This window comes from Poromitra crassiceps (genome assembly GCF_964638095.1).
Source record: "Poromitra crassiceps genome assembly, chromosome: 3".
NCBI classification, from domain to species: domain Eukaryota; kingdom Metazoa; phylum Chordata; class Actinopteri; order Beryciformes; family Melamphaidae; genus Poromitra; species Poromitra crassiceps.
The window spans coordinates 27,846,983-27,869,578 of NC_139625.1; the positions used below are offsets into that span (position 1 = coordinate 27,846,983).

Consider the following 22,596-nt stretch of genomic DNA (forward strand, 5'->3'; position numbering starts at 1 on the left):
AGTTTTTACATATACACATTAACCCTGAGGAGTATGCGGATTGGGCCGATTTTCGGAAATATCGTGATATTTGGGAAATATCCCAATTTGGACATTTACTTTCAGAGGCTGCAGCAGGCTCAGTTTTAAAGCCAGAGTGAAGTTTCTGGTATCATATGAAACTAGAAGACCTACGGAATCGATTTCTATCAACCATGTCATGCTAGTTTGTCAAGAAGGTAACTAAATAACACTCCAAAGTTAGGCTAAATTTTGGCAAGGGAAAAATGGGGTCCTCTTTTTCACAGCCTAAGGTTGGCAGGTGTGTGTGTGTGTGTGTGTGTGTGTGTCCGTGTGTTTTGAACCAGCTAGTAGCCTTATATTGTCATTTAGCCTAGCTGCTGCTATTGCATGGTTAAATCATCTTATTTTATTTTATGGGGTTGGTATACGCAGTGGAAGTGGTCCCTGGGAAATTTGGTTTGGTACGTAGTGGTACTTGGATGGAAAAGTTTGGGAACCCCTGGTCTAAACTAATGGAATATGAGTCAGGGAGAGAAAGGCAGTTTTATTTGATGGGAGGGGTGCAGATGGACAGGACGTTAAAAAAAACTGATTTTATTGGTTAGAAAATTATATTTATGCCTACTAATGCGGCATGAGGTCACCATGAAAGACACTCTGTTTTCCAGGAAGTAAAAAATAATGGGATTCATTTCAGGGGGACTTTAGGAACTTTATTGGGGGGTGATGATTATTGTAGCAGATCTGAGGGTCTATGCTGACCTGCAGGAGTAGACCGTCTCCCCCTCCTTGAAGACCCGTCCACAGAGCTGGGAGGAGGTGCTGCCCTGTTTGAGCTTCTCCAGGCCCTCCCCAGGGTCTTCTCCAAACAGGAAGCACTCCAGAGGGTGGAGGAGCCGCTTCTGCACCAGCGCCTCCTCCTCCTGAGGGCTGGACTCCGTCTCCAGGCAGTAAATCTGTGGCACCTGCTCCTTCAGGTAGCGGAGCAGCTCGGCCCCGCTGTCCACAGCGTCCCGCCATTCCTACAGCACAACAGAAGAGAGAACGCTGCTTTGCATTGACGGCATTAACTCACATCTGTCTCCAGCTAATCACGGATTAGCAAATGGATTAGCCTTGAATCTTTGCTTGTGTCCATGATTAGGTGGAGGCCTAGCCTTTATTATCATAGGGATGCATCGATTCCACTTTTTCTGTTCAGAAAAATTCAGCTTACTACCTTTAACAGGGTTGCCACTGTTTTGTAGTGATACATTTCAAGGACTTTTCAAGGACAAATTATTTCAAAATTACGGGCCAATAATTCACAGATGTTCACGAGTGTATTTTGTGACATAGGTACAGTAATGTGTTCCAACAATAAGCGTACAAGAGAGCACAACAGCCAATGACAAAAATCGCTGTATGCAGGGGGTTCCCCAAGCGCCAGCTGCAGGCTAAATAGCCACCTACTGGCCTCTATCTGGCCGGCTACTATTTTAGATTTAAAAAATGTAGGGAGTTGTCAAGCTGTACTGAACACGATGATGTGTGTGAGTCCTTCTTTAGGGCTATAAGTATTGTCTTGGCTGAACATCATTCCAATCAAAGTTAGGAAATTCCCTTGTTATTTTACTTTTGTTTATGCCTAGTTGCCTACAAAGCAAATGCTACTTTGAGTTCTCCCCTGGACATGATGTTGGTATAGATGGGCTATTGTATTTAAGCAGCAGTATTCTACTATTTAGTGACCTGTAAGCAGAATATATATTATATATTTCTGTAATGAAGAGACTAGATCTATGAACTATACACATCACGATCGGGGTACTAAAGTATAATTCCTTTTTCCTTTCTAATTCAGACATGAAAAATGGTCAAAAATCTAAATTGAAGAACGAAAATATAAAATAAAATTGAAGCTGAAAATCAATTTTCAAACAGAATCGAAAAACACAAAAACTATCAAAGTCTGACCCCATTTTTCATTTTGGCCATTCCCTTTTCATCATTTTGGATTGGAAAAATGCAAAATTAACATTTCAGGCCACATTTCAAGGTACGCCCATTGACAGACAGAAGCGCGGGTCGATGACAGTTTCTGGGCTGAGAAACAATACCTAAAATTGATATCCATAGTAGCAATCATGAAGTTAGCTAACACTATTTAACTGAGCCTAACACAGGATACCGGTACTTTTATTTTGACTTTCAGCAATTTACTTCCATTTTCTGTCTGTCTGTGGGCGTACCTTATATGATGGGCATACCCTCAAATGGTCACGTGACTTCCATTTTTCATTTTTCAATTTTGTATTTTGAACTTTGAATTTTACTTTTCAAAGTTAATTTAGCATTTTTTCAATCCAAAATGAATAATGATAAAAAGGGAATGGCCAAAATGAAAAATTATGGGAGCCCAGGGCTCCCATAATGGTGAGTTACAATGTTTTTAGGTTGTATAATAAAGTGCAAGTTCATGGAAGGAAAATATGTGCTGTGTGTCTAATATCACCATTTAGTCATTAACTAATTTGTCTGCTATTTTCATTACCTTTGCTTGACTATGGACTAGAGAATTGCACAGTTGCCATCAATTGTAATCAGTGGTGTCATGATAAACTACCGAAAAAGTGGTGTATCCCTTTAATACAGAGAACATGAATAGGCAACTTAATATTTAACTTGCTCCTGAAACCTAGTACCTCTTAGCATTCACAAGTGCATCACATTGGATTGAAGGACCTCTCAGTGCAATTTTCACACTTTGCAAAGTCATCCTTTGGGCTGGATTGGACCCTTTGAGGGGGGCGGATCTGGCCCCCGGGCCGCATGTTTGACATGCCTGCTCTAAATCCTGTGAGAATTTGTATATTTTTTTCTTAATGTTTTCTTTGTTCTAACAAATGTACACACTGCATATTGCAAATGTTGACCAGTGGTTCTCAAAGTGGGGGTCCTTGGGGGGTTCCAGGGAAACCCTCGGGTAAAAGTTGAACAATTTATTTTCACTAGTATAATTCGATCGATATTTCATAAGTAGCATAATAACAGAATATATGACTATTTGGTCATTGGTTTTATATATTTCCTGAATTAAAACATCTAAAAGCAAATATATATATATTATCAGGGGGTCCATGGGGAAAAAAATCTTATCAAATGGTCTGTGGTGTGTTAGTTTAGGGGTCCTTGATGTGAAAAAGTTTGGGAACCACTGGTTTTGACGCCTGACAACTAATATCACTATTGATACTGGCATATGTTTATATTGCATAAGGCACAGACAGTGCAAACCAAAATTAGCTTGATACCATGTTAATGAGAAGGCCTTTTAATTTCTCAAAAGAAAAGAGGGTGCAATTTGGATTGACAACAAATATCCAAGCAGTGACTGGAGGATGGTCTTTGGTAACAGTAAAAAAAAAAAAAACAAGACTCAATGCGTTTATGAAAGTTTAACCATAATAACTAAACAGCACACTTTCACTTACACGTGAGTATGCTGTGTTAGCTGAATCAGGACTCTGACCGTGACCGATTTTGGGGTCTGACAACAATCGGCCTGTATGGATGGACTGGCAATGGTGAGGCGCTTTGGCCACAAAGCGTCCACCAAATATCAGACAGACATATTTACACCATGTTGTCTATCGTCACAAGTCTTCACTCAATATTACCATACACTGCTATGTTGGTGAGCAATAATGCAGCATTGTCTGGTAACGTTTAATTACGGTTACATACTGCAGAGAGATTTAACCATTTAACGTTAGCACAGGCACTAGCTGCGATTGCTAGCTTCCAAGTAAAATAACGTTCCACTCTAACGTTTGAACTAACGTTATACTGTAAGTACAAATACATGATCTTCTATCCTCCGTACTATCCGCTATGTGTAAGTATCAACTGTCAAATTGATCGAAAAGCATACCTTGCTGAGCTCCAGCCCGTTTGGGAATTTCTCACCTTCCGCCATATTCCATCTGCCGTAAAGGAGGTGTCGCTAGGAGGAGATCCTCGTAGTCTCGTTTACGACTCTGAATTAAGAAATAACATAAAATGTCAAATAGACTGATGCATTCGATTATGAATTAAAATTGACATTTATTTGACAAAGTGGCTCATTTTTGCTAACGCTACTTGAAAATGCGTCAAAAGATTGAATTGTATAACGTAAACAACAACAACAACAAACTCCTGGAAGCTGATAGGCTATGGTGATGAACCCAGGAGGGTTAAGGGTCAAAGTTGAATGTTTGACAGAAAGCTATGGAGTCCATATTTCACGAGAAAGTAAGTTTATCCGTCGTATTTAACATATTTAACCACTAAAATGCGTCTTGTTTATTCTGACAGCTTTAGCTCTTACGTCCGCAATGTATGTTGCTTCGCTATCTGGCCGGTGTTGGGTCATTTGTGGTGGTAACGTTATTTGCCAATGTTGTTGTTGGCCAGACAGCTAATGCAAGCTAATTGCACCTGCTAGTGAGATAACATGGGAAGTTCTCTTCGGCTAGCAATAACCATGCAAAACAACTGCTAACATGTTACTTTATTAAGTGAACTAAGCTAGGTGATAAGTCAAAGTGAACTAACGTTAGAATAGATACGTTTACGTTTTATAATAGTGTGGGCCTACATTCAGAGCAGGCAAATGCGTCCGCGCGGCTAGCGGGCTGACCCAGTCCAGTGGATATTAAGACATGCATGATGCAGTTCCCCTCCTTTCGTGGGGGCCGAGAGATCCTAGGTTCGAAACAACCAGACTCGGACGCTAATGAAGCTAGCTGCTGTACTTTGTGCATGACTTTTGCCCCACCCTTGCTAAGAAGCTAGCGTTAATTGATTTGTTAAGCTACACGTGAACGGTTTTGTTTCTTTGTCATATTAGGACAGTTATTTGGTCCGGTGGTGGCTCTAGTCTACAGTAACGTTAGACCTAACTGTAAATTCTTTGTTTACAGCAAGAGGGCTCGCTTTGTGCCCAGCACTGTCTCAACAACCTCTTGCAAGGTGAGTATTTCACGCCTGTGGATCTGTCCTCAATTGCTCATCAGCTTGATGAAGAGGAGCGGATGAGAATGGCAGAAGGGGGTATGGCCAGTGAGGAGTACAGGACCTTCTTACAGGTGAGGGGACACACATGTTGTTGGTTCAACAGTCATTTTTTTTACATGACTGTTAACAGAATTGTCACGAAGTTCATGTCCCTTTTATGTATTTTAGCAACCATCTGGAAACATGGATGACAGTGGTTTCTTCTCAATACAAGTGAGTTTTAGAAATCTACTTTTCATATTGTTATTCAGTTACATCTCATTAATCATTATGAGTCTAATATATAATTCCCTTGTCATATAATACCTCCAGGTTATTAGCAATGCTCTGGGAGTGTGGGGCTTGGAGCTAATCCTCTTCAACAGCCGGGAGTATCAGAGTCTAATGATAAATCCAATGTAATTTTCTTAATCAACAAGTTATGTGGGCTCTATATTCACATACATACTTTTCAGTTTACAATAGTTTGATTGTTAGAGCTCATGTGTCTTTCTCTAAGTTATCCTACTTTCATGTTTCAGAAATGAGAAAGCCTTTATTTGCAACTACAAGGAGCACTGGTTCACAATACGTAAACTTGGACAACAGGTATGAGTTCCAGATGACAGTGTGTGCCTTCAGTAAAAAGACTATATAGCCTGATTTACTTCTCTCTATCTCTCGTTTTCCGCAGTGGTTTAACCTGAATTCACTCTTGACTGGACCAGAGTTGATATCAGACACCTATCTAGCCCTTTTCCTTGCACAATTACAACAGGAAGGTAAAACTTACTGCATGACTTGTGGATGGTATAGCATTTATGGGCATAATTGTTGTTAATATTAAATCTAAACCCTGGATATGGTCTTTAACCTTTAAAACACATTTGCCTTTGTAGACCTTGTATGTTCACATGTTGTCATGCAGAGAAGAGTACAGAAATTGTCTTTGTGCAGGTTATTCCATATTTGTGATTCGAGGAAACCTCCCCGAGTGTGAAGCGGAGCAGATTCTTGGGATCATGAGAGTGCAGCAGCTGCAACGGCCCAGACTTATCGGAGAGGATGAGGCCCAGTCAAGTAGTGGCCAAGGGTAGGGAATGTGCAGACTGAATAACGGACCCACAATGATTTATCACTTAGACTCCACTTCAAGTTGGCTAAACTTTGTTTTGATTCAGGTTTTGTTTTTGAAATGACTTTATTGTGCTCACTTCTACTCTGAGCAGCAGATCAGCAGCTCTGGGCCAGATGGAAATGGGGGTGGGTCTGGAGGATGAGCCTGTAGATGAAGATGAGGAGGAGCTGAGGAAGGTCTTGGCACTCAGCCGACAGGACATGGATGTGGAAGATGAAGAGGCTGACCTTCGTAGGGCCATACAGCTCAGCATGCAGGGTAAGGAGTCATTCAAACGGTTTAAAATACTGTTCCCTAAACATAGCGCTCACTTCTTCCCCGGCATTGCTGGGCTGGCAACTATATAATTGCAGTGTTATTGGTTTGTATCCAACCCACAACATTTGCTGCATATCATCCTTTTTGTCTGTAGTATATTTCCTCTCAATGAGAAAACTGACACTGTGGTATCGGAATTCAAAAGCAACAATCGTGCCAGTGTCAGAGACCAGTAATTGTACTCAGTTATTTCAGAAATGTAAGCCAACAGGCAACAAATGTAACTGCAGGCAGGCAGCATTGTCTTGTGATGCTTAATTTGTTTTTAAAATCCTGTTCTCCCTCTCTTTCTCTTTCTGTCTCTCTCTATCATATGATTGTTCAATCATGTTGTCATGATTACTACTGTAATTGCTATTCTTGTGTCAGCTAGATTTAGCTAGACATATTCTCTGTGAAGTCCTAACGTGACTTGACTTGACTTGTTCAACAACAGAGCCTCTCCAGAACTAAAAGGATAATTTATAAGTATGAATAATTTTAGTTTGTCCAAATTAATTGCATTGTAAAAATAAATGTATGAAACCAGATCGACTTGAAGCTTGGGGGATCAATATCTGCACATTATACTGTACAACTGCTTCAGGTTCATATAGCTTTGATTATATCACTGATGAGTATTGGGTCTGTTATGTTCACAGCACACAATTGTCCAACTTCGCATCACTGATGACGGTGTCATAATGCCTATGACATCACTGATGATGTCACAATGCCTATGACATAAACAGTGCCTATGACATCAGTGATGTCATAAGAGGATTTTGGTCAATAATGTCACCGATTACTGATGATGTCATAGACATTGTGACATCAGATCAGTGCGCTATATCATTTTTCCCTTATTTTCTCCATTTTGTAATTGGAAAGAAAAAGTTACAGCAGATGAATGTTGGACATTTTTGCTTCTATCATTTTCCAGGAGCAGTGATGAGCAACAAGCCTTCGGAGTCCAAAGTGGGAAATGTGAAGGTCAGTGTCCAGGCAGCAGGGAGCGCTGCAGGAGGAGGAACAGGAGGCGCCCAGACTGAGGCACTCACAGCTGAGGAACTGCGGAGGAGGAGACAAGCCTACTTTGATCGGTAAGTTCCAACTGTAATGACACAGGATGTCGGAGTATGGAAAATAGCTGCATAGATTTCAATACAAATCTCCTCTGCTGACCACTTAGGCAGTCACAGCAGCAACAAGTTCAGCCCAGCATTCCTCAACAAGCAGACAGTAAATTGTCGGGGGGCTCAGGTAAAGAAATGTATATTCTCATCTTGCATACTGATGAAAGCATTTGATTAAATAGGCCATCTGAGACTCAAAGACTCAGACTTAATCTCTCTCACCTTCTTCAGGATCAAAGAGCAGTGGCTCTGAAGATGGTCCACAACAACACAAACCCAGCCAGTGAAGTGGAGGAAGGTCTTCCGATGGCCTATGTTGTTTACCACCTGCCTGGATTGGCAACCTCGCCAAGGGGTAGCTTTGCTCCTTCTTCTAACCTTTTGCACATGCGAACACAAGGCCAGCCAGAAGGCTGACACATTTCCCCTGGTTAGTTCGCTGACAGGCTATAGAGAAGAGAATAACAACAAAGAAAAGGCAACAAGTTAGTCTAATCTAACTTTGAACTGGCACTGAGGCTGGGAAAAGGGTGAATACAGAACTCTTGATGCCGTTGATCCAAGTCTGTAATGGCATTTTTACCATAGCGCCTTCGATTTCTAATTTATAATGTTTTGTTTTATTCTTACTTGTTTTTACCTGCAAAAGATGGAAAAGTATCTTCAGCGTACAAATGGTGTTTGGTTGTTTGGGGGTGGAAACAAACCATGATGGGTGTTCTGTGGAAGCCATAAGGGACCACTAGTTAGACCACAGGTAGACTCTTGATAGTGAGTAACAAAGCCTCCTACCTTTGATTGTACCTGGGTTTGTAGGTCCTAACATGTGATCCAGCCCCGCACCTGTACCCCACTCCACCCCACCAGAATATTGTAGTTTTGAAGTCATTTCTTGTTGCAATCTACCGAAATATCTTTTAACCACCACTAATGTATGGGTCACTTTATCCTGACATCATTAATAATGGTATTTGTCTTTTACAGTGAACTCCAAAGGTATTTAGACAACACATTTTTGATGTTTGATGTTGATGTTACCTTTTGAGTTTAGAATTATACCTTAAAGTACATATATCTTAAAACCCTTGATTTAAGGGTGCTCTCAAAATAACTGCAGAGCTACTTGTACATGTTGATAGAGAAAATTGTATATTTTTTCATATATTGCCCACAATTATTCATATACAATGATGGATGAAGTTTGCAGTCCATAATCACAATCGAATCACTGCTGATAGATGAAAACGTTGTAACACCAAAGTCAAGAGAACTTCACTTTGCTCACATTAAGAATTTAAAACTACTATGGGTCTACTACTTCTACTATGGGTCTTGAATCTTGAGTCTTAGGAAAACAAGACTAGGCAAGCCTAGTTAAGCCGGACCCAGACTGCTGCCACTCAGTGTTGTGCAAGTTCACATAAGCTCAAAGTTCAGTTCACACAGCTTTAAACGTATACTAATCTATGTATAAGAAAAATTGGGGCCCTTCAAATTTTTCTTTTTTTCTTTTTTACATTTTAAAGTATATTTTAGCTTGAACAGAGCTCTTGATACAAGGAATATCAGTTTGTAAGTGCTAAAAATTAGTATTAGCTATACACTAGAAAAAAGCCATAAATGTTTTGTTTACAGTTGTATTGTTTGTAAACATTGGAGCAAAACAGGCTTGTGTTTTGAGTTACGGTGAAATAATAATAATTAAAAGAGCACATTGTCTATCTAGAAGTCCTACTCTTCAAGAATATGACTTTAAGATGTAAAAAAAAAAAAAAGGAAAAAGTTTGTTCACGTTTGAAGAGCCCTAAAAGAGTTGCATAGTATACCTTTAAAATTAACTAGTTCACTAAGTTCACAGTCCCAAAACATGAACAGTTCATGTTCAATTCTTCATTTCTTATGAGCTGCTTCTAGGCCGGCCCTCCTGGGTCTGGCAAAAAGTATGGATACGTCGCTGCAAATCGAAAAGGGTCTGAGGTGTCATAATGGTTTTGCATAATGGGGATATGACTTCATCAGTTGTTTCTCATCAGTGTTCATCATTAACCTGATAGGGAAATTATGAAGAAGGTGTTACATTAATGCCTCATGTGAAGCTCAATTGCAGGCACTTGATGGTTTGTTGGACGTTCGATACCTCAAAGTGCTGCTTTAGAGTGAGGACATATACTGCACAAAAATGGTTGAATATCTTTAGCTTTTCCTCAGAAAATTGAGGAAAATACATTTTCAATTCAAGCTGACTGTACTTTAATCTTGTAATCTGTATCATTTAAAATCCAAAGTGGAAAGAGGATAGACTCAAGACATCAAAAATGTGTCATTGCATAATACTTTTTAAGAGTTCGTTGTATTTTTTATTTTTTATTTTTTCATTATGACCATGGCTGATTTTGTTCTACAAACATTGATTGGTCCTACAAACTACAATTTGTGGTGGCAAGACTATTTTGATGAATGGATCTCAATACAGCGTTACAGCAATCAATATTGTTTAGTATTATTCTGTTTTCATGGAATGGATACATACCATTCAAAGTTCAGCATACATCCCTTGTCCTCACAACAGATGCCTCCACAAAAACATGATACATCATTTAAAGCATGACTTGTCATCTTGTGCTGGTTGACTTCCAGGATAATTCCATAATTGTATTATTTTTCTTGTTTTTGTTTCTTCTTTGACATTTTCTCTGGGTTTGTTAGGCTTTTTTTTTTAAATTCAAACTGCACTTGTGAAATAATATAAATCAATGGTAGTTGGGTTTTATTTGATTACATTATTTTCACTCACTTCTTTACATTCTTACAATAGGTACTAAGTAATCATTTTTCTTATACTTTATATCTGTGTTATTACAGCACATGACTTTCATTTACTTTATTAGATTTTTTTCCAGGATTAAAGTGACATTCACTCCTACTGAAGTTTCTCATGTCATTTCTAGTAGTGTTTAATTCAAAGTGTACTTGTTAGTCAGTCTTGTTATAGCTACACTCCACATCTGAAGGTAAGGCCTTGAACGTTAGAAAAACAGTTCTAAATCCATGTAGATCAACATGACAGCTGTTCACCATGGTTAATATATAACTCTTAGAGCACACTTGCACTTTGTTTCCCCAAATAATAGACAGAGTTTTCAGATGTAACATCTTGCTGATACTCAAGCTGAGTGGTATGTATGTCAATTACAATTTATCAAGAAAAGAAATCATTTAAATCACAGCTGTCTACTGCGTCTTAAACATAATTTGTTCTAGTGGTTATGCTGTTTATGTAGATGGAGGAAAATCAGTTTTAATCCAGCTAAGTGTTTATCTGTGTGTATCTGCTTTATCGTGCCTCTGAAGTATTTGTTTTCAAGTGACTGTTCATTTATGCTTCCTGAAAACCTTTTGACATTTATATTACAGCATTTCAAGTTGGGAGCGTAAACCTTCCCAGGAAGAAACGATGGCAGTAAAGAAAATTAAGATGGGATTTATTTTCATCCTAACTTGTATGTGCATCCTAACACCGGTTTACCAAACGCAATCGCAGAGTGCCACCATCACAGACCTTGCTTTCAAAAATATGGACTTTGCAATGAGCCTGTACAGAAAAATATCCACTTACCACGACAATAACATCTTTTTCTCACCCCTGAGCATCTCGACCACTTTTGCTATCCTCTCTATGGCCTCTGATGGTGCCACACGTGAGGAAATACTGAAGGGGCTCAATCTGGACCAGCTAGAGCAGAATGGCCAACAAGAACTCCTTCCAAACCTCTTCCATCTCCTTCATGGAAACATCACACAGAATGGATCAATGGAACTGGACCAGAGCACATCCCTCTTTGTTCAGCAGACTTTTGACGTAGAGAAGACATTTGAAGACCAGATCAAGAAGTTTTTTAATGCCGACATCAACAATGTAGACTTCAGAGACACGAAAGCCAGTATCTGCATAATTAATGAGTACATCATGCACAAGACTGGGAACAAAGTGCCAGAGATGATAACCAGCTTGGATGCACTGACCAAGCTCATGTTAATCAACACAATTTTCTTTCAGGGTAAGTTGGTGATGGGGTTAGGGTTGGTAGATGTCAGAGCATTCTCTGTGTCTCCTATGTATGTTTTCTCATTGGACTTTAAGCCTATAGATTAAACGGACTTAATTTCCTCCACAGGAGCGTGGCAGATGCCATTTAACCCCAATTACACAGAGAATGCACCCTTCTACATTGACAACTACAATACTGTCCCGGTGCCGATGATGTTTAAAGAGGATCGGTTCTACACGATGGAAGATGTTCACCTTGGCACCAAAGTGCTGAAGGTGCCGTACCAGGAAGGTGTTGCCATGCTCATTCTGCTGCCCAACAAAGGTGTGGACTACACCTTAATTGATGATGTGATCACTGCTGAGAGATTCCAGTCCTGGATCAAAAAGCTGCAAAAAATGTATGTACACACAGACACTGAGTGAAAAAGTATCGGCTACTGACATTGAGATACTGAGAAGCACACATGGTCTATAAATATGTTGGTCCGCTGTATGATATGGACATTGGGACATTCTTGTTCGTAGGAAACTTGAAGTCAACATGCCCAAGTTCAAGATGGTGCAGTCCTATTCCCTGCATGATCTTCTACCAGATTTGGGTGTTGCCAGTGTCTTCAGTGATTCAGCCAATTTGACAAGGTTGAGTAAGGACAAGGGCCTCAAAGTGTCAGAGGTTAGTTTTTGTCTTATGTTTACTGAGCTGTTATTTTTTTATACATGTGAAACAAGGTATTTATCATTCTAGACTCAATAGATAATTAATTTCTCTCTGTTATGTAAATAATCCAGGTGCTGCACAAGGCTGTGATTGAGGTGGATGAGACAGGAACCACAGCAGCAGCTGCCACAACAACCGGCATCACTGCATTCTCGTTACCCAAGACCTTCATCATCAACAGACCCTTCTTCTTCTTCATCTACCATGAAGACACCAACAGTTTGCTGTTCATGGGAAGGGTGATCGATCCCACCAAAAACTAGCTGGCTGTATTGATTCAGCACTGGAGTACTCGCTCAGGCATTGCTGCCAAATTGCTACAAAATTATGTATTTTTGTATCCGAAATGTGAATGGAATACAGGTCAGTTATAAAACCTTAATAAAAGTTGCCATATATGTGATGGTCTATCTAGCCTACCCACTTTGAGACCCCTTTTGTGTGTGTGTGTGTGTGTGTGTGTGTGTGTGTGTGTGTGTGTGGGGGGGGGGTGGGGGGGGGGGGGGGGGGTGGGTTGTGGTGGGGGTCTTTAAGTTCTGACTTTAAACTCAGAACTCAAATAGGCCTACATTTTTCACTTGTGGCCCTAAAGCACACACAGTAATTTAGCATAATGACTAGTAGCCTTTACTCTCATATTAACAAGTAGTGTAGCAGATTGCATTAATTTCAGCGAGAATATTACATCAAATAGCCTATAGCCTATAATGTTATGCCTTTACTTTTCATATTCACCCCCCCTCTCAATATCAGCGAGGTTATTCATCAAGTCGCACTCACACACAATTCATATTCTTCTTCTTCTTATCGTGTCCACAAAGAAATGTCAGTTATAATGCTAAATGTGTTTCCGCCACAGCTGAACACTGCTGTCCTTTCTCATTAAACTCTGCCAAGTCCGATGTTGTGCAGGGGTGTTCCAGCAGGGGGCATATCAGGAGGTGCTGCATGGTTTGTGGTTTGGTGTCGCAGTCACACACAACGTCCCTCTCATTCAAATATCCCCATATTCTTATGATAGGCAGACATGCTAACTTCAAGGAATAATTGTGTAATTATTTTTATTTTATTTTGAAAATTGAGCACAGACTCACTGTTTTGACAAGTATTTGAGCTAGCCTGGGCACCTTCCACCTATGCCTTCCACCCCGCTTTTTGTCATGGGGGCGTAAACCCCGGACCCAGAATTAACACCGGATGGCAATGCGCCTAACAACGTCTTTGTTGCCGTTAGCTTGACGCGGTGATATTACCTAAACTAGAGTCTGATGATCAAAACAAAGCTAGCGTTACATAAAACAAAACGTTTATGCAATATGGCATCTCCGCCACCACCGCCTGACACACCGGTCAAAACGGTGAAAGAGGATTCTGATACTTGGGTCAAATTGTCAAGTTAACGTGAAAGTTGACGAGCTAGAAACGCTGCCATCCGGTCTAGGGCGGGCTCTAGGCGGGAACCAGTAGGGTACCAGTAGGGTGACAAAATCAATTGTGGGCGGGAGCCAGGCTCTTTCTCGCCGAGAAGAGCCTGGTGACGCGAGGTTAATTTGAGCTATCCTCATTTTCGAGGTGCGCCCACCACGCAGCACTCTGGCGCTGCATCGCGGTCGAGGGCTGTGGCGGCACCTTGAAATGTCGGTAGAAGAAGAAATGTTTCCATCCTTTGTTTGCCAACCGCCATAAAACACTAGAAGAAGAAGAAGAAGAAGAATGTTTCCATCCAGTGCGCATGTCTCGGCTGACAGACGCTGGGCGAGCAAAAAGTAGCTGCATTTCACCCTATGATTTCACCACACTTTGTATTTTATAAAAACCGCTCACCTACCTGTGACTTCAAAGTGCAGAAATAAGGTGAGTTTAATGCCCGCGTGTGTGTCTGTCTGTCTGTCCGTTCGTTGTCTGACGAATAAAGTTTTTCGAACCACGTGATCAAACTGGTAATGGCTGCGCCCTCATGTCATGCGTGTGTGTACTCAAGTTGACTAACTAATATTTCGGTATTTCAATAACCGGTAGCGTCTCAAGGTAGGTGGCAAGTTGTTGTTTTTCCTAGTGACTCTTATAGTTCTTGTATGATTCAATATGTTAACGTTTTTTCATGATTTGGATCGGATGCGGAACACAGTTGCTAACTTAAGCAAACGTGAAACAGTTAGCTAACATGCTATATGTTTGCGTGAACAGCCCGAGTAACTGTACTGAATAATATACCCATGCTGTTTTATAGGACAGTGAAGACATGAAGATGAAGATGAAGATGAAAAACAAGCGTGGATCGTCGAGGCCCAGGCTACTGAAGTCAGACAAAGTGAGCATACATATGAAAGGCAAATGGAAAGCAGTAGAGCTCGACCCCAGTCTCTTCTCCGAGGAGGCCATGGGGGGTCTGGTGTGTTTTGAAGAGCTGACAGATTACCGCCTGGTAGACACGGAAAAGGCTGCAGCTAAAGCAGCAAAGGAATTGAAAAGGGCCAAGAAAAGAAAAGCCAGCGAGGCAGAGGAGGGCGAAGGGGAAGGGAGTACATCTGAAACATCTAAGAAACCAGTTAAAAAGAAGAGGAAGAAGAAAAAGAAGAAACTGTCTGGAGAGAAATCAACCAAATTGTGTGACATTCCTCCTGAAGATGATTCCATTCCTCCTGAAGATGGGCAGGTGGAACAGGAGGAGGTGGATACAGGTAGGGAGAGCGGAGAGGGTGAGGCCTCTAAAGAAGAGCCAACAGATTTAGCTGCTTGCTCTGAAATTGATGCCCAGTCACAATCAAAGACTACAAAGAAGAATGACAAAAAGAAGAAGAAAAGGAAAAATAAGCAGCAGGCAGAAAAGGAGACAATCCCAGAAGCACAGCCCGAGCTGGAGTCTCCCACAGATGTTCAGGTTGAAGCAAAAGAGCAACCCTCTCAAGACAAAATGGAAAAGTGTCCCAAAAAACAGACCAATCAAAAGAATTGGTCAGATGGTTCTGGTTCTGGTTCTGTTGAGCAAAATGTTGATGTGAGTGCGTGGAAGGGCCTGTTCGTTCCCTCCCCAGTACTAAAGGCACTGAGCAGCCTGGGATTTGGTTCACCTACACCTATTCAAGCCCTGGCTTTGCCCCCAGCCATCAGAGATCACATGGATATTGTGGGTGCAGCGGAGACAGGTAAGATTCAGTTGTGTGTGTATATATCAAGAATATGTGTTATATTGTGTTTTTGACTCATAACAATCCATCTCGCATTTCCATTACTGAAGCAAATGTGTGCACTGTAATTACAGGGAGCGGTAAGACGCTGTCTTTCGGTATTCCCATGATCCACACCATCCTGGAGTGGAAGAAGGGCTCTGAAATGCAGGGTGACTCCACAGAGATCAGTGCTGATGATGCTGCGACAGAACAGGACCAGGAGCACAAGATGGACGACGAGGAAGAAGAGGGTGAAGCCAGTGCAGATCAAGTTGACACAGATGGCGAGGATGAACATGTCATTGAAGAAGAGGCTCAGGATGAAAGGCTTGGTTGTGTTAAAGTAATTGACAATATCGAGTTTGACTTTGACACCACTGCTGAAGCAGAAGAAAAACATGCTGGTAGTCAGAATCAGCCTCTGCTTGGACTGGTTCTCACCCCGACCAGGGAGCTGGCTGTTCAGGTCAAGCACCATATTGATGCCGTCGCAAAATTCACTGGTAAGTCATTGATCACATTAGCCTTAATAGCCTATTTCACATCCCACCCAAATCACCCGTTTTGTCTCTAAAGGGCATGAAGTAAAGCAGGTGCAAGCAGAACAGAGGGTTTCCAACTTCCAATCCATTTAGGTGTTCCAGTGCCAGGGCTCTAATCAATGTCTTGCTGGCACCTGTTTTTACTTCCTGCCTTTTAGACACAAATTGGGTGATTTGGGTGGGATGTGAAATAGGATAATTGTCATTATAAGGGTTGGAAACAGATCCATGTGTACCTCAAGCTACATGTTACTGGTTTATAGATATAAAAACCGCTATAGTGGTGGGTGGAATGTCACAAGACAAACAGAGGAGGATGCTGAAGCGCAGGCCAGAGATTGTTATTGCCACTCCAGGACGCCTGTGGGACTTGATCCAGGAGAAGCATCCACATCTTCTGAACCTCAAACAGCTAAAGTAAGTCACAGTTAAAAGTCACAATTACGGTAACTCCTCTATTGCTTTTCAGTCAACAGTTTATCAAAAATCCAGTCTTATTGATTTTGGATGTGGTTTTACATCCTTCTACAGGTGCCTTGTCATTGACGAAGCAGATCGCATGGTGGAGAGAGGCCACTTTGCAGAGCTGGAGAGTCTGCTGGCGATGCTAAACACCGATCAGTTCAATCCCACCAGGCAAACATTTGTGTTCTCCGCCACCCTGACCATGGCCCACAGCTTGCCCACCCGCCTCCTGCAGAAGAAGAAGAAGCATTTGGACCAGAGGAGCAAGCTAGAGGTTCTCATGGAGAAAGTGGGGATTAAGTCCAAACCCAAAGTCATCGACCTGACGAGGAAGGAGGCAACAGTAGAGACCCTGACCGAGACCCTCATCCACTGCGAAAAGGATGAGAAGGACTTCTTCCTGTATTACTTCTTGCTCCAGTACCCCGGGCGCACCATGGTGTTCGCCAACAGTATAGACTGTATCAAAAGGCTCAACTCCCTGCTGGTCATCCTGGACCATACTCCACTACCGCTTCATGCCAACATGCACCAGAAACAGCGCCTCAAAAACCTGGAAAGGTTTGCTGAGAGGGAGAGGTGAGTTATACACACAGCATGGAGTTGCTGTCTTAATGCGTTTGCTTCTTTAGGTTTGGCTTTATCTAGTTATTGCGTAATTATGATTAAACAGAAACACTTGACTGTGATTAGCTTCAGATAAACATTAGGGATGTCACAATATCAAAACGTGACAATATGTATCGTTGAGATGAAATCTCATATCGTGAGAAAGAGAAGCTGAACATGGTGGCACTGATCTGCATCTGATTGCATGCTCGCTCTCCTTTTCATTGCTTTGTTTGAACAGACGAGGGACGTTACAGACACGGAGGATGAAAATGGTGAAATTACTCAAATTAGCGTGGAGGATGCCCCCTCAACTTACAAATCGATCGCACAAAAATATTGTTAAAGTATCGTTATCGTGAACCCAATATCGTGTATCGTATCGTATCATGAACTGAGTGTATCGTGACACCCCTATTAAACATAAATAATTATTGACTATGATTTGCTTCAGGGTTTTACTTAGCCCCATAACGTGACCCTGCTACTGTAATAAATAATATAATAATATACTTGTACAAAGACTGCCTTTAAATGGTTGTTTCACGCAGCAGTATCATTTAACAGCACCGGCTAAATTACTGGATTCCGTAGGAGGAATATCATATCTTCGGATCTGCAATCGGACGTCGGAGAGCGTTTTGAACAGCCTTTCCCCCTTATTGCCTATAAGAAGGCTGTGTGACCCTGACTGCTGTACGAGTATATTATTATAATATACGGAGTATAGTAGCAGAGTCATGTTATGGAGCTAGGTTTTACTTGGCTAGGCCTGGCTTTTTTTCCCTCACCTGTAGTCCATCCTCGAGGCTTCTATGGTTAACCACATATACGTATATATAACATATTCAATATCTCCAGAAATTAGCAATTTTGCACTGTTATATTAAAGCCGTCAATTTATTCACCCCTATGGTGAAGTTCAGTACACTTTGCACTACTATAGGTTCCATGTTGAGACTTTTGTTTGTACACTTTTAGTCAGAACACAAAGTCCACCTCAACCAAAATGAGTTTTTAAATTGAACTCTCTCATACACTCTGCCTCTCTCTCTCCTTCCTATATTTTATCTTACTGTATTGTATTTTATGTATTTTTTTTATTTTTTGTTACATGCTGTAATGTCTATTTCTGCGCTGTCTTGGCCAAGTTGCCCTTGTAAAATATTTTTTAATATCAGTGGGACTTAAATGTTTAAATAAAGGTATGTAAAAAAACAGCTTTTATCATAAAATATTAAAATTGACAGATTTTATTTGGCGCTTACTGTGCAGGTGCAAAGGTTAAGGTATATTCGTCAAAACTGGAATCCAAGCGCAATATTATATCATTTAAGCCATGTTTTATTTTCCTGTTCAGAAAATCTGAAGGAGTATTTCCAGTAGTTTCTGTGATATGCAGGAGCACTTTTGCGCCACTTTTCCCCATGACTTGCGATCTTTACCTGCTTCTGCAAATGTACATTATTTTGATCATAATTATAACAAAACAATGAATGTCTTGAATGTTATATGTTCCTTTACACAGTATCTATCTTGTGTCAAATACTCAGCTTTCCAGCATTGTTGAATCCTTTACCATGTTGACACTTGAATTTCATAATCTCATCCACAGTTGTGTTCTCCTGACAACTGATGTGGCAGCAAGAGGACTGGATATCCCTAATGTTCGGCATGTTATTCACTACCAGGTGTGCTTTTTGAGTTATCCTTACAATTTACCATCTTTGAAAATTATCACATTTGTTAAAATAAATGTCTAAAGTATAACATTACGTTACCACCAGTATTCTGAAGATATATACAGTATAACACTGAAAGGCCCAAATGTTAATCCAAATGTAAACAAAGGGTATGAACTATAACCGTACCTCTGACCCTAACCACCATAGAACACTGAGACATGAAGTAGGATAAGTTTTATTCTCATATCTGGAACTAATCTGGAACATCAAGCCGCATACTTAAAAGAACATCTTTGGGTATTATGGTCTGATTTGTTCATAATTAATAATAATTGATTGGATTTATATAGCGCCTTTCTAGATACTCAAAGCGCTTCACATATCGGGTGGGAGGAGGAGGGAACTCAATTCGTCCACTACCAATGTGTAGCACCCACTGGGTGATGCACGGCAGCCAGTTCGCGCCAGAACGCTCACCACACATCAGCTATCTCGATGGAGAGTTGAGGACTGAATGTGCCAATTAAGTATTGAGGGATGATTAGGTGGGCATGATTGAAGGAAGGCCTGTGTGGGAATTTAGCCAGGGCACCGGGGTTACACCCCCCAGGGCACCGGGGTTACACCCCCCAGGGCACCGGGGTTACACCCCCCAGGGCACCGGGGTTACACCCCCCAGGGCACCGGGGTTACACCCCCCAGGGCACCGGGGTTACACCCCCCAGGGCACCGAGGTTACACCCCTGCTCTTACAAAGAGTGCCAATGACCACAGAGAGTCAGGACGTTGTGTTGATTAAAGAATACAATTGCCTAGTTCCAGCTACTTCAGAAGAGTAAAAACTAATTTATACTAACTGCGGAGTGTCCGGTGTTCGCGGAGCGGAGGCTCTGTGCGGCGAGCGCGGCGCTCCGCACAGGCTCTGCGGAGGGACTGCACGGAGCTCCGCGCTCCTCTCAAAAAATTTAACTCCGCGGAGCCGCCGCGAGCTCGTGCAGTCAATTCCGAGGCTATGATTGGCTAATGTTTGCTATGGTTTGTATAGGGAAGAAGCCTCCACAAACTGACCAAGTGACTGGCGAAATCAGTGCAAAATGAATGGGTTTGAGCATCGCCTGGTAGAAGAAATACAGAAATTTGTATGATTCATCCACCCGAGACTACAAAGACCTACAGATGACTAATAATTTGTGGAGGGAAATTGGTAGAGTTTTGTCAACAGATCCTGACATCTGTAAACAAAAGTGGAAGAACCTTTGGGACAAATTTGTGAAAGCCAAAAAAAAGGTGAAAGGAAAGAGTGGGGAGGCGGTTGGAAAATAATTCACCATTTACCATAAAAGGATGTGCCTCTGCGAAGAGAACGGTCTTGCCGTGAACACCGGACACTCCGCAGTCAGTATACATTTGCTTTAAGATGTAGATGCTGTGCTAATTGCTTGTTTAGCTTTAAAGAGGGCCTCACTGTAGTGTGTTTGTAAGACCTTCCTCCTGTGAATGGCAGGTTCCTAGGACATCTGAGACTTATGTCCACCGGAGTGGGCGAACAGCGAGAGCCACCAAAGAGGGTCTCAGCCTGCTCGTCATAGGCCCAGACGACATGTTGAACTTTAAGAAAATCTACAGGACTCTTGGGAAGGATGAGGAGCTTCCCATGTTCCCTGTACAGACCAAATGCATGCAAGCCATCAAGGTGAGATTAATCGGCATTTAGCTCCTGTATTTGTGTGCCTGTTTTTCTGAATTCAGTATAATGTTGAGTGTCTGCCTTCACAGGAGCGGGTCAACTTGGCCAGGAGTATTGAGAAGATTGAGTTCCACAACAGCAAGAAGCAGCATCACAACTCCTGGTTCAGACAAGCAGCAGAGGCCCTGGATGTGGACCTGGATGATGATGTTTTGCTCGGTAAGACCAATGTTAGCCACATAAATAAATGATGCTGCTTAGGATGAATATCAGGGTTTTACATGGCTCAAAATGAGGCCGAGGTGGTACTAGAGCCCAACTGATATGGGATTTTTAAGACTGATACCGATTTTAGTAGGTAAAAATTCACTGATTACCAATAGGTGGTCGATATAGTGATTTTATTTTAGCTGGAATGAAAATAGAAATGTTCTATGTGGATTGTGCGTATGATTATGCAAAGCTACTCAGAAGGTTGCTTTATAACACTAGAAGGACCAGAATTCCATACACAGCAGCATTCATTGTGTTAAGATATCTTTTGAAAATATTAAATAACACCAAAATGTGCATTTTAACAAGTTTAAAGAAGTGGCAGATGTGCATTTTAACAAGTTGAAAGAAGTGTCAGAATTCCATAACTACTAGACTGGTCATTTTGACCACTAGATTCCAAACTCTATAAATACCCAATTGAGAATGCAGTTATTGTTTGAAGATGTATTTTAAAAAGATAAAATGCCACCAAAATGTGAAAATATAGACTAAAAAATAGGCCTAGAGCCCTGGGAAATTCAGTAAGGTCAAAATGACCGCCTAACTCTGGTCTTTCTAGGTAAAAAATTATATTTTCTTTTCCTTTTGTGCAATTCATATAAAAACTATTTGAAATGATGACGCAGTTTTAGTAAAAGTCAGGCACCAGCAGTATAGAGAGGCAAAGTGACTACTTCCTGCTTCAGCACTGTACCAGAGATTTTTGTAAGCCATTTATTTTCCCATAGAGATTTCGTAAAATGCTTATAAAAATAGTTTTACTTGGTACTTGGTACAAACCAAACGGTTCAGCTATATTTAGAATCGGGGGAGACCATAGAACGGACCAAAACTTAAAAAACTAAATTTTTACGTTTTGGTCTGAGGGAAATGTTATGTTGTCTCTCCTGTTTCTAAATATATCTGAACCGTTGGGTTTGAACAAGTAAAACTATTTTTATTGAAAATCTTGGTATAGTGAGTGCTGAAGCAGGAAGTAGGCATTCACTTTGCCGCTCTATAGTACTTTTTTAATTCAAAGTTATTGCACATATACATTTCAACAAGATAAAATTACTCCTGTGATCTTTCTAATGTTAAATAATAATTAAAAAAACTTTATTAAAGAATATTTAACATTAAATTGTCAACACATCAGCGTAATGCCGGAATTACAAATGACAGAACTCCACAGAGCGCAACGAAAATGCTTTCTTCCAGAGCTGGAGGTGGCATAAACTTTGATGGAGGTGGCTGCTGCCTCGTAATTTTCTGCAGGAAAAACCCTGAATATGCTGTTGATGTTCTCAGGTAAAGGAAGAGATGAGGAGGATGACAGACAGCAGCAGAAGATGGTGAAGGGGATGAAAAAGCATTTGAAGCATTTGCTCTCCCAGCCTGTGTTCAAGAATGTGATACAGACCAAGTACCCCACCCAAATGGGAAAGCTCTCCCTGCCGCAGATGCCCCTTGCAGGCGTGGAAAGTGCCATAACCAGCATCGCCGTAGAGATGAAGAAACGGAAGCAGAAGAAAAAGCAGCAGCAGTGACATGTTAAGGGTAAATGGTAAATAAGGCAATCTGTGACAGGATTTATGTTGTTAAAATTTTTTACACATAAAATAATTTTAAACTATCGAAGCCAAGCATCTTTGAGTACTTTCTATGGCACAGTGTGCAAAAAGATATCACCTGATGTTATTGAATCACCGTAAACTGCATGATCTTATAAAAAGCTATTTTCAGAAACCTTTCTTAAAGCCTGTTTGGCATTTCTTCAACTACCAGACAATAGTCCTCGTGAGGTGGGTCCCAGTGGAC

At 41.1% G+C, this 22,596-nt stretch overlaps 4 protein-coding genes across 9 annotated transcripts in view; 3 read left to right on the forward strand and 1 right to left on the reverse strand.

Annotated features, from left to right (window-relative positions):
* ubr1 (ubiquitin protein ligase E3 component n-recognin 1) overlaps positions 1-3,961 on the reverse strand; it is a gene marked incomplete at its 5' end in the record, with an annotated part of 52,342 nt that extends 48,381 nt beyond the window's left edge. For all 4 annotated transcript variants that reach the window (XM_083633669.1, XM_083633668.1, XM_083633667.1 and 1 more), the window contains 2 exons: positions 766-1,025; positions 3,917-3,961. In XM_083633669.1, coding sequence (XP_083489795.1) covers positions 766-1,025; positions 3,917-3,961 — 305 coding nt within the window. The remainder of the gene's footprint in view (positions 1-765; positions 1,026-3,916) is intronic.
* A 293-nt stretch (positions 3,962-4,254) lies between these two features.
* On the forward strand, positions 4,255-10,377 carry atxn3 (ataxin 3; the record flags this gene model as incomplete). Its single annotated transcript, XM_083633426.1, has 11 exons — positions 4,255-4,278; positions 4,950-5,114; positions 5,212-5,256; positions 5,356-5,441; positions 5,565-5,631; positions 5,717-5,804; positions 5,980-6,115; positions 6,252-6,418; positions 7,401-7,560; positions 7,650-7,720; positions 7,825-10,377. 11 exons carry the CDS (start codon positions 4,255-4,257, stop codon positions 7,878-7,880), a joined length of 1,065 nt encoding a protein of 354 aa, XP_083489552.1. The 3' UTR covers positions 7,881-10,377.
* Positions 10,378-11,047: 670 nt separating this feature from the next.
* Positions 11,048-12,625, forward strand: serpina10b (serpin peptidase inhibitor, clade A (alpha-1 antiproteinase, antitrypsin), member 10b; the record flags this gene model as incomplete). The annotated part of the gene is made up of 4 exons (XM_083632974.1): positions 11,048-11,651; positions 11,769-12,042; positions 12,170-12,317; positions 12,434-12,625. The coding sequence occupies 4 exons, from the start codon at positions 11,048-11,050 to the stop codon at positions 12,623-12,625; spliced, it is 1,218 nt and encodes a 405-aa protein (XP_083489100.1).
* Positions 12,626-14,077: 1,452 nt separating this feature from the next.
* On the forward strand, positions 14,078-22,328 carry ddx24 (DEAD (Asp-Glu-Ala-Asp) box helicase 24). 3 transcript variants are annotated; one of them, XM_083632687.1, is made up of 9 exons: positions 14,078-14,216; positions 14,593-15,508; positions 15,625-16,035; positions 16,338-16,491; positions 16,606-17,118; positions 18,764-18,839; positions 20,338-20,526; positions 20,610-20,739; positions 22,087-22,328. In XM_083632687.1, the coding sequence occupies exons 2-9, from the start codon at positions 14,605-14,607 to the stop codon at positions 22,323-22,325; spliced, it is 2,616 nt and encodes an 871-aa protein (XP_083488813.1). In that variant the 5' UTR covers positions 14,078-14,216; positions 14,593-14,604; the 3' UTR covers positions 22,326-22,328. The 3 variants fall into 3 exon arrangements, with proteins under 3 accessions (XP_083488813.1, XP_083488815.1, XP_083488814.1); XM_083632689.1 differs by having other exon boundaries at positions 14,158-14,216; positions 14,598-15,508; XM_083632688.1 differs by lacking the exon at positions 14,078-14,216 and adding an exon at positions 14,289-14,390.
* Positions 22,329-22,596: the final 268 nt, after the last annotated feature.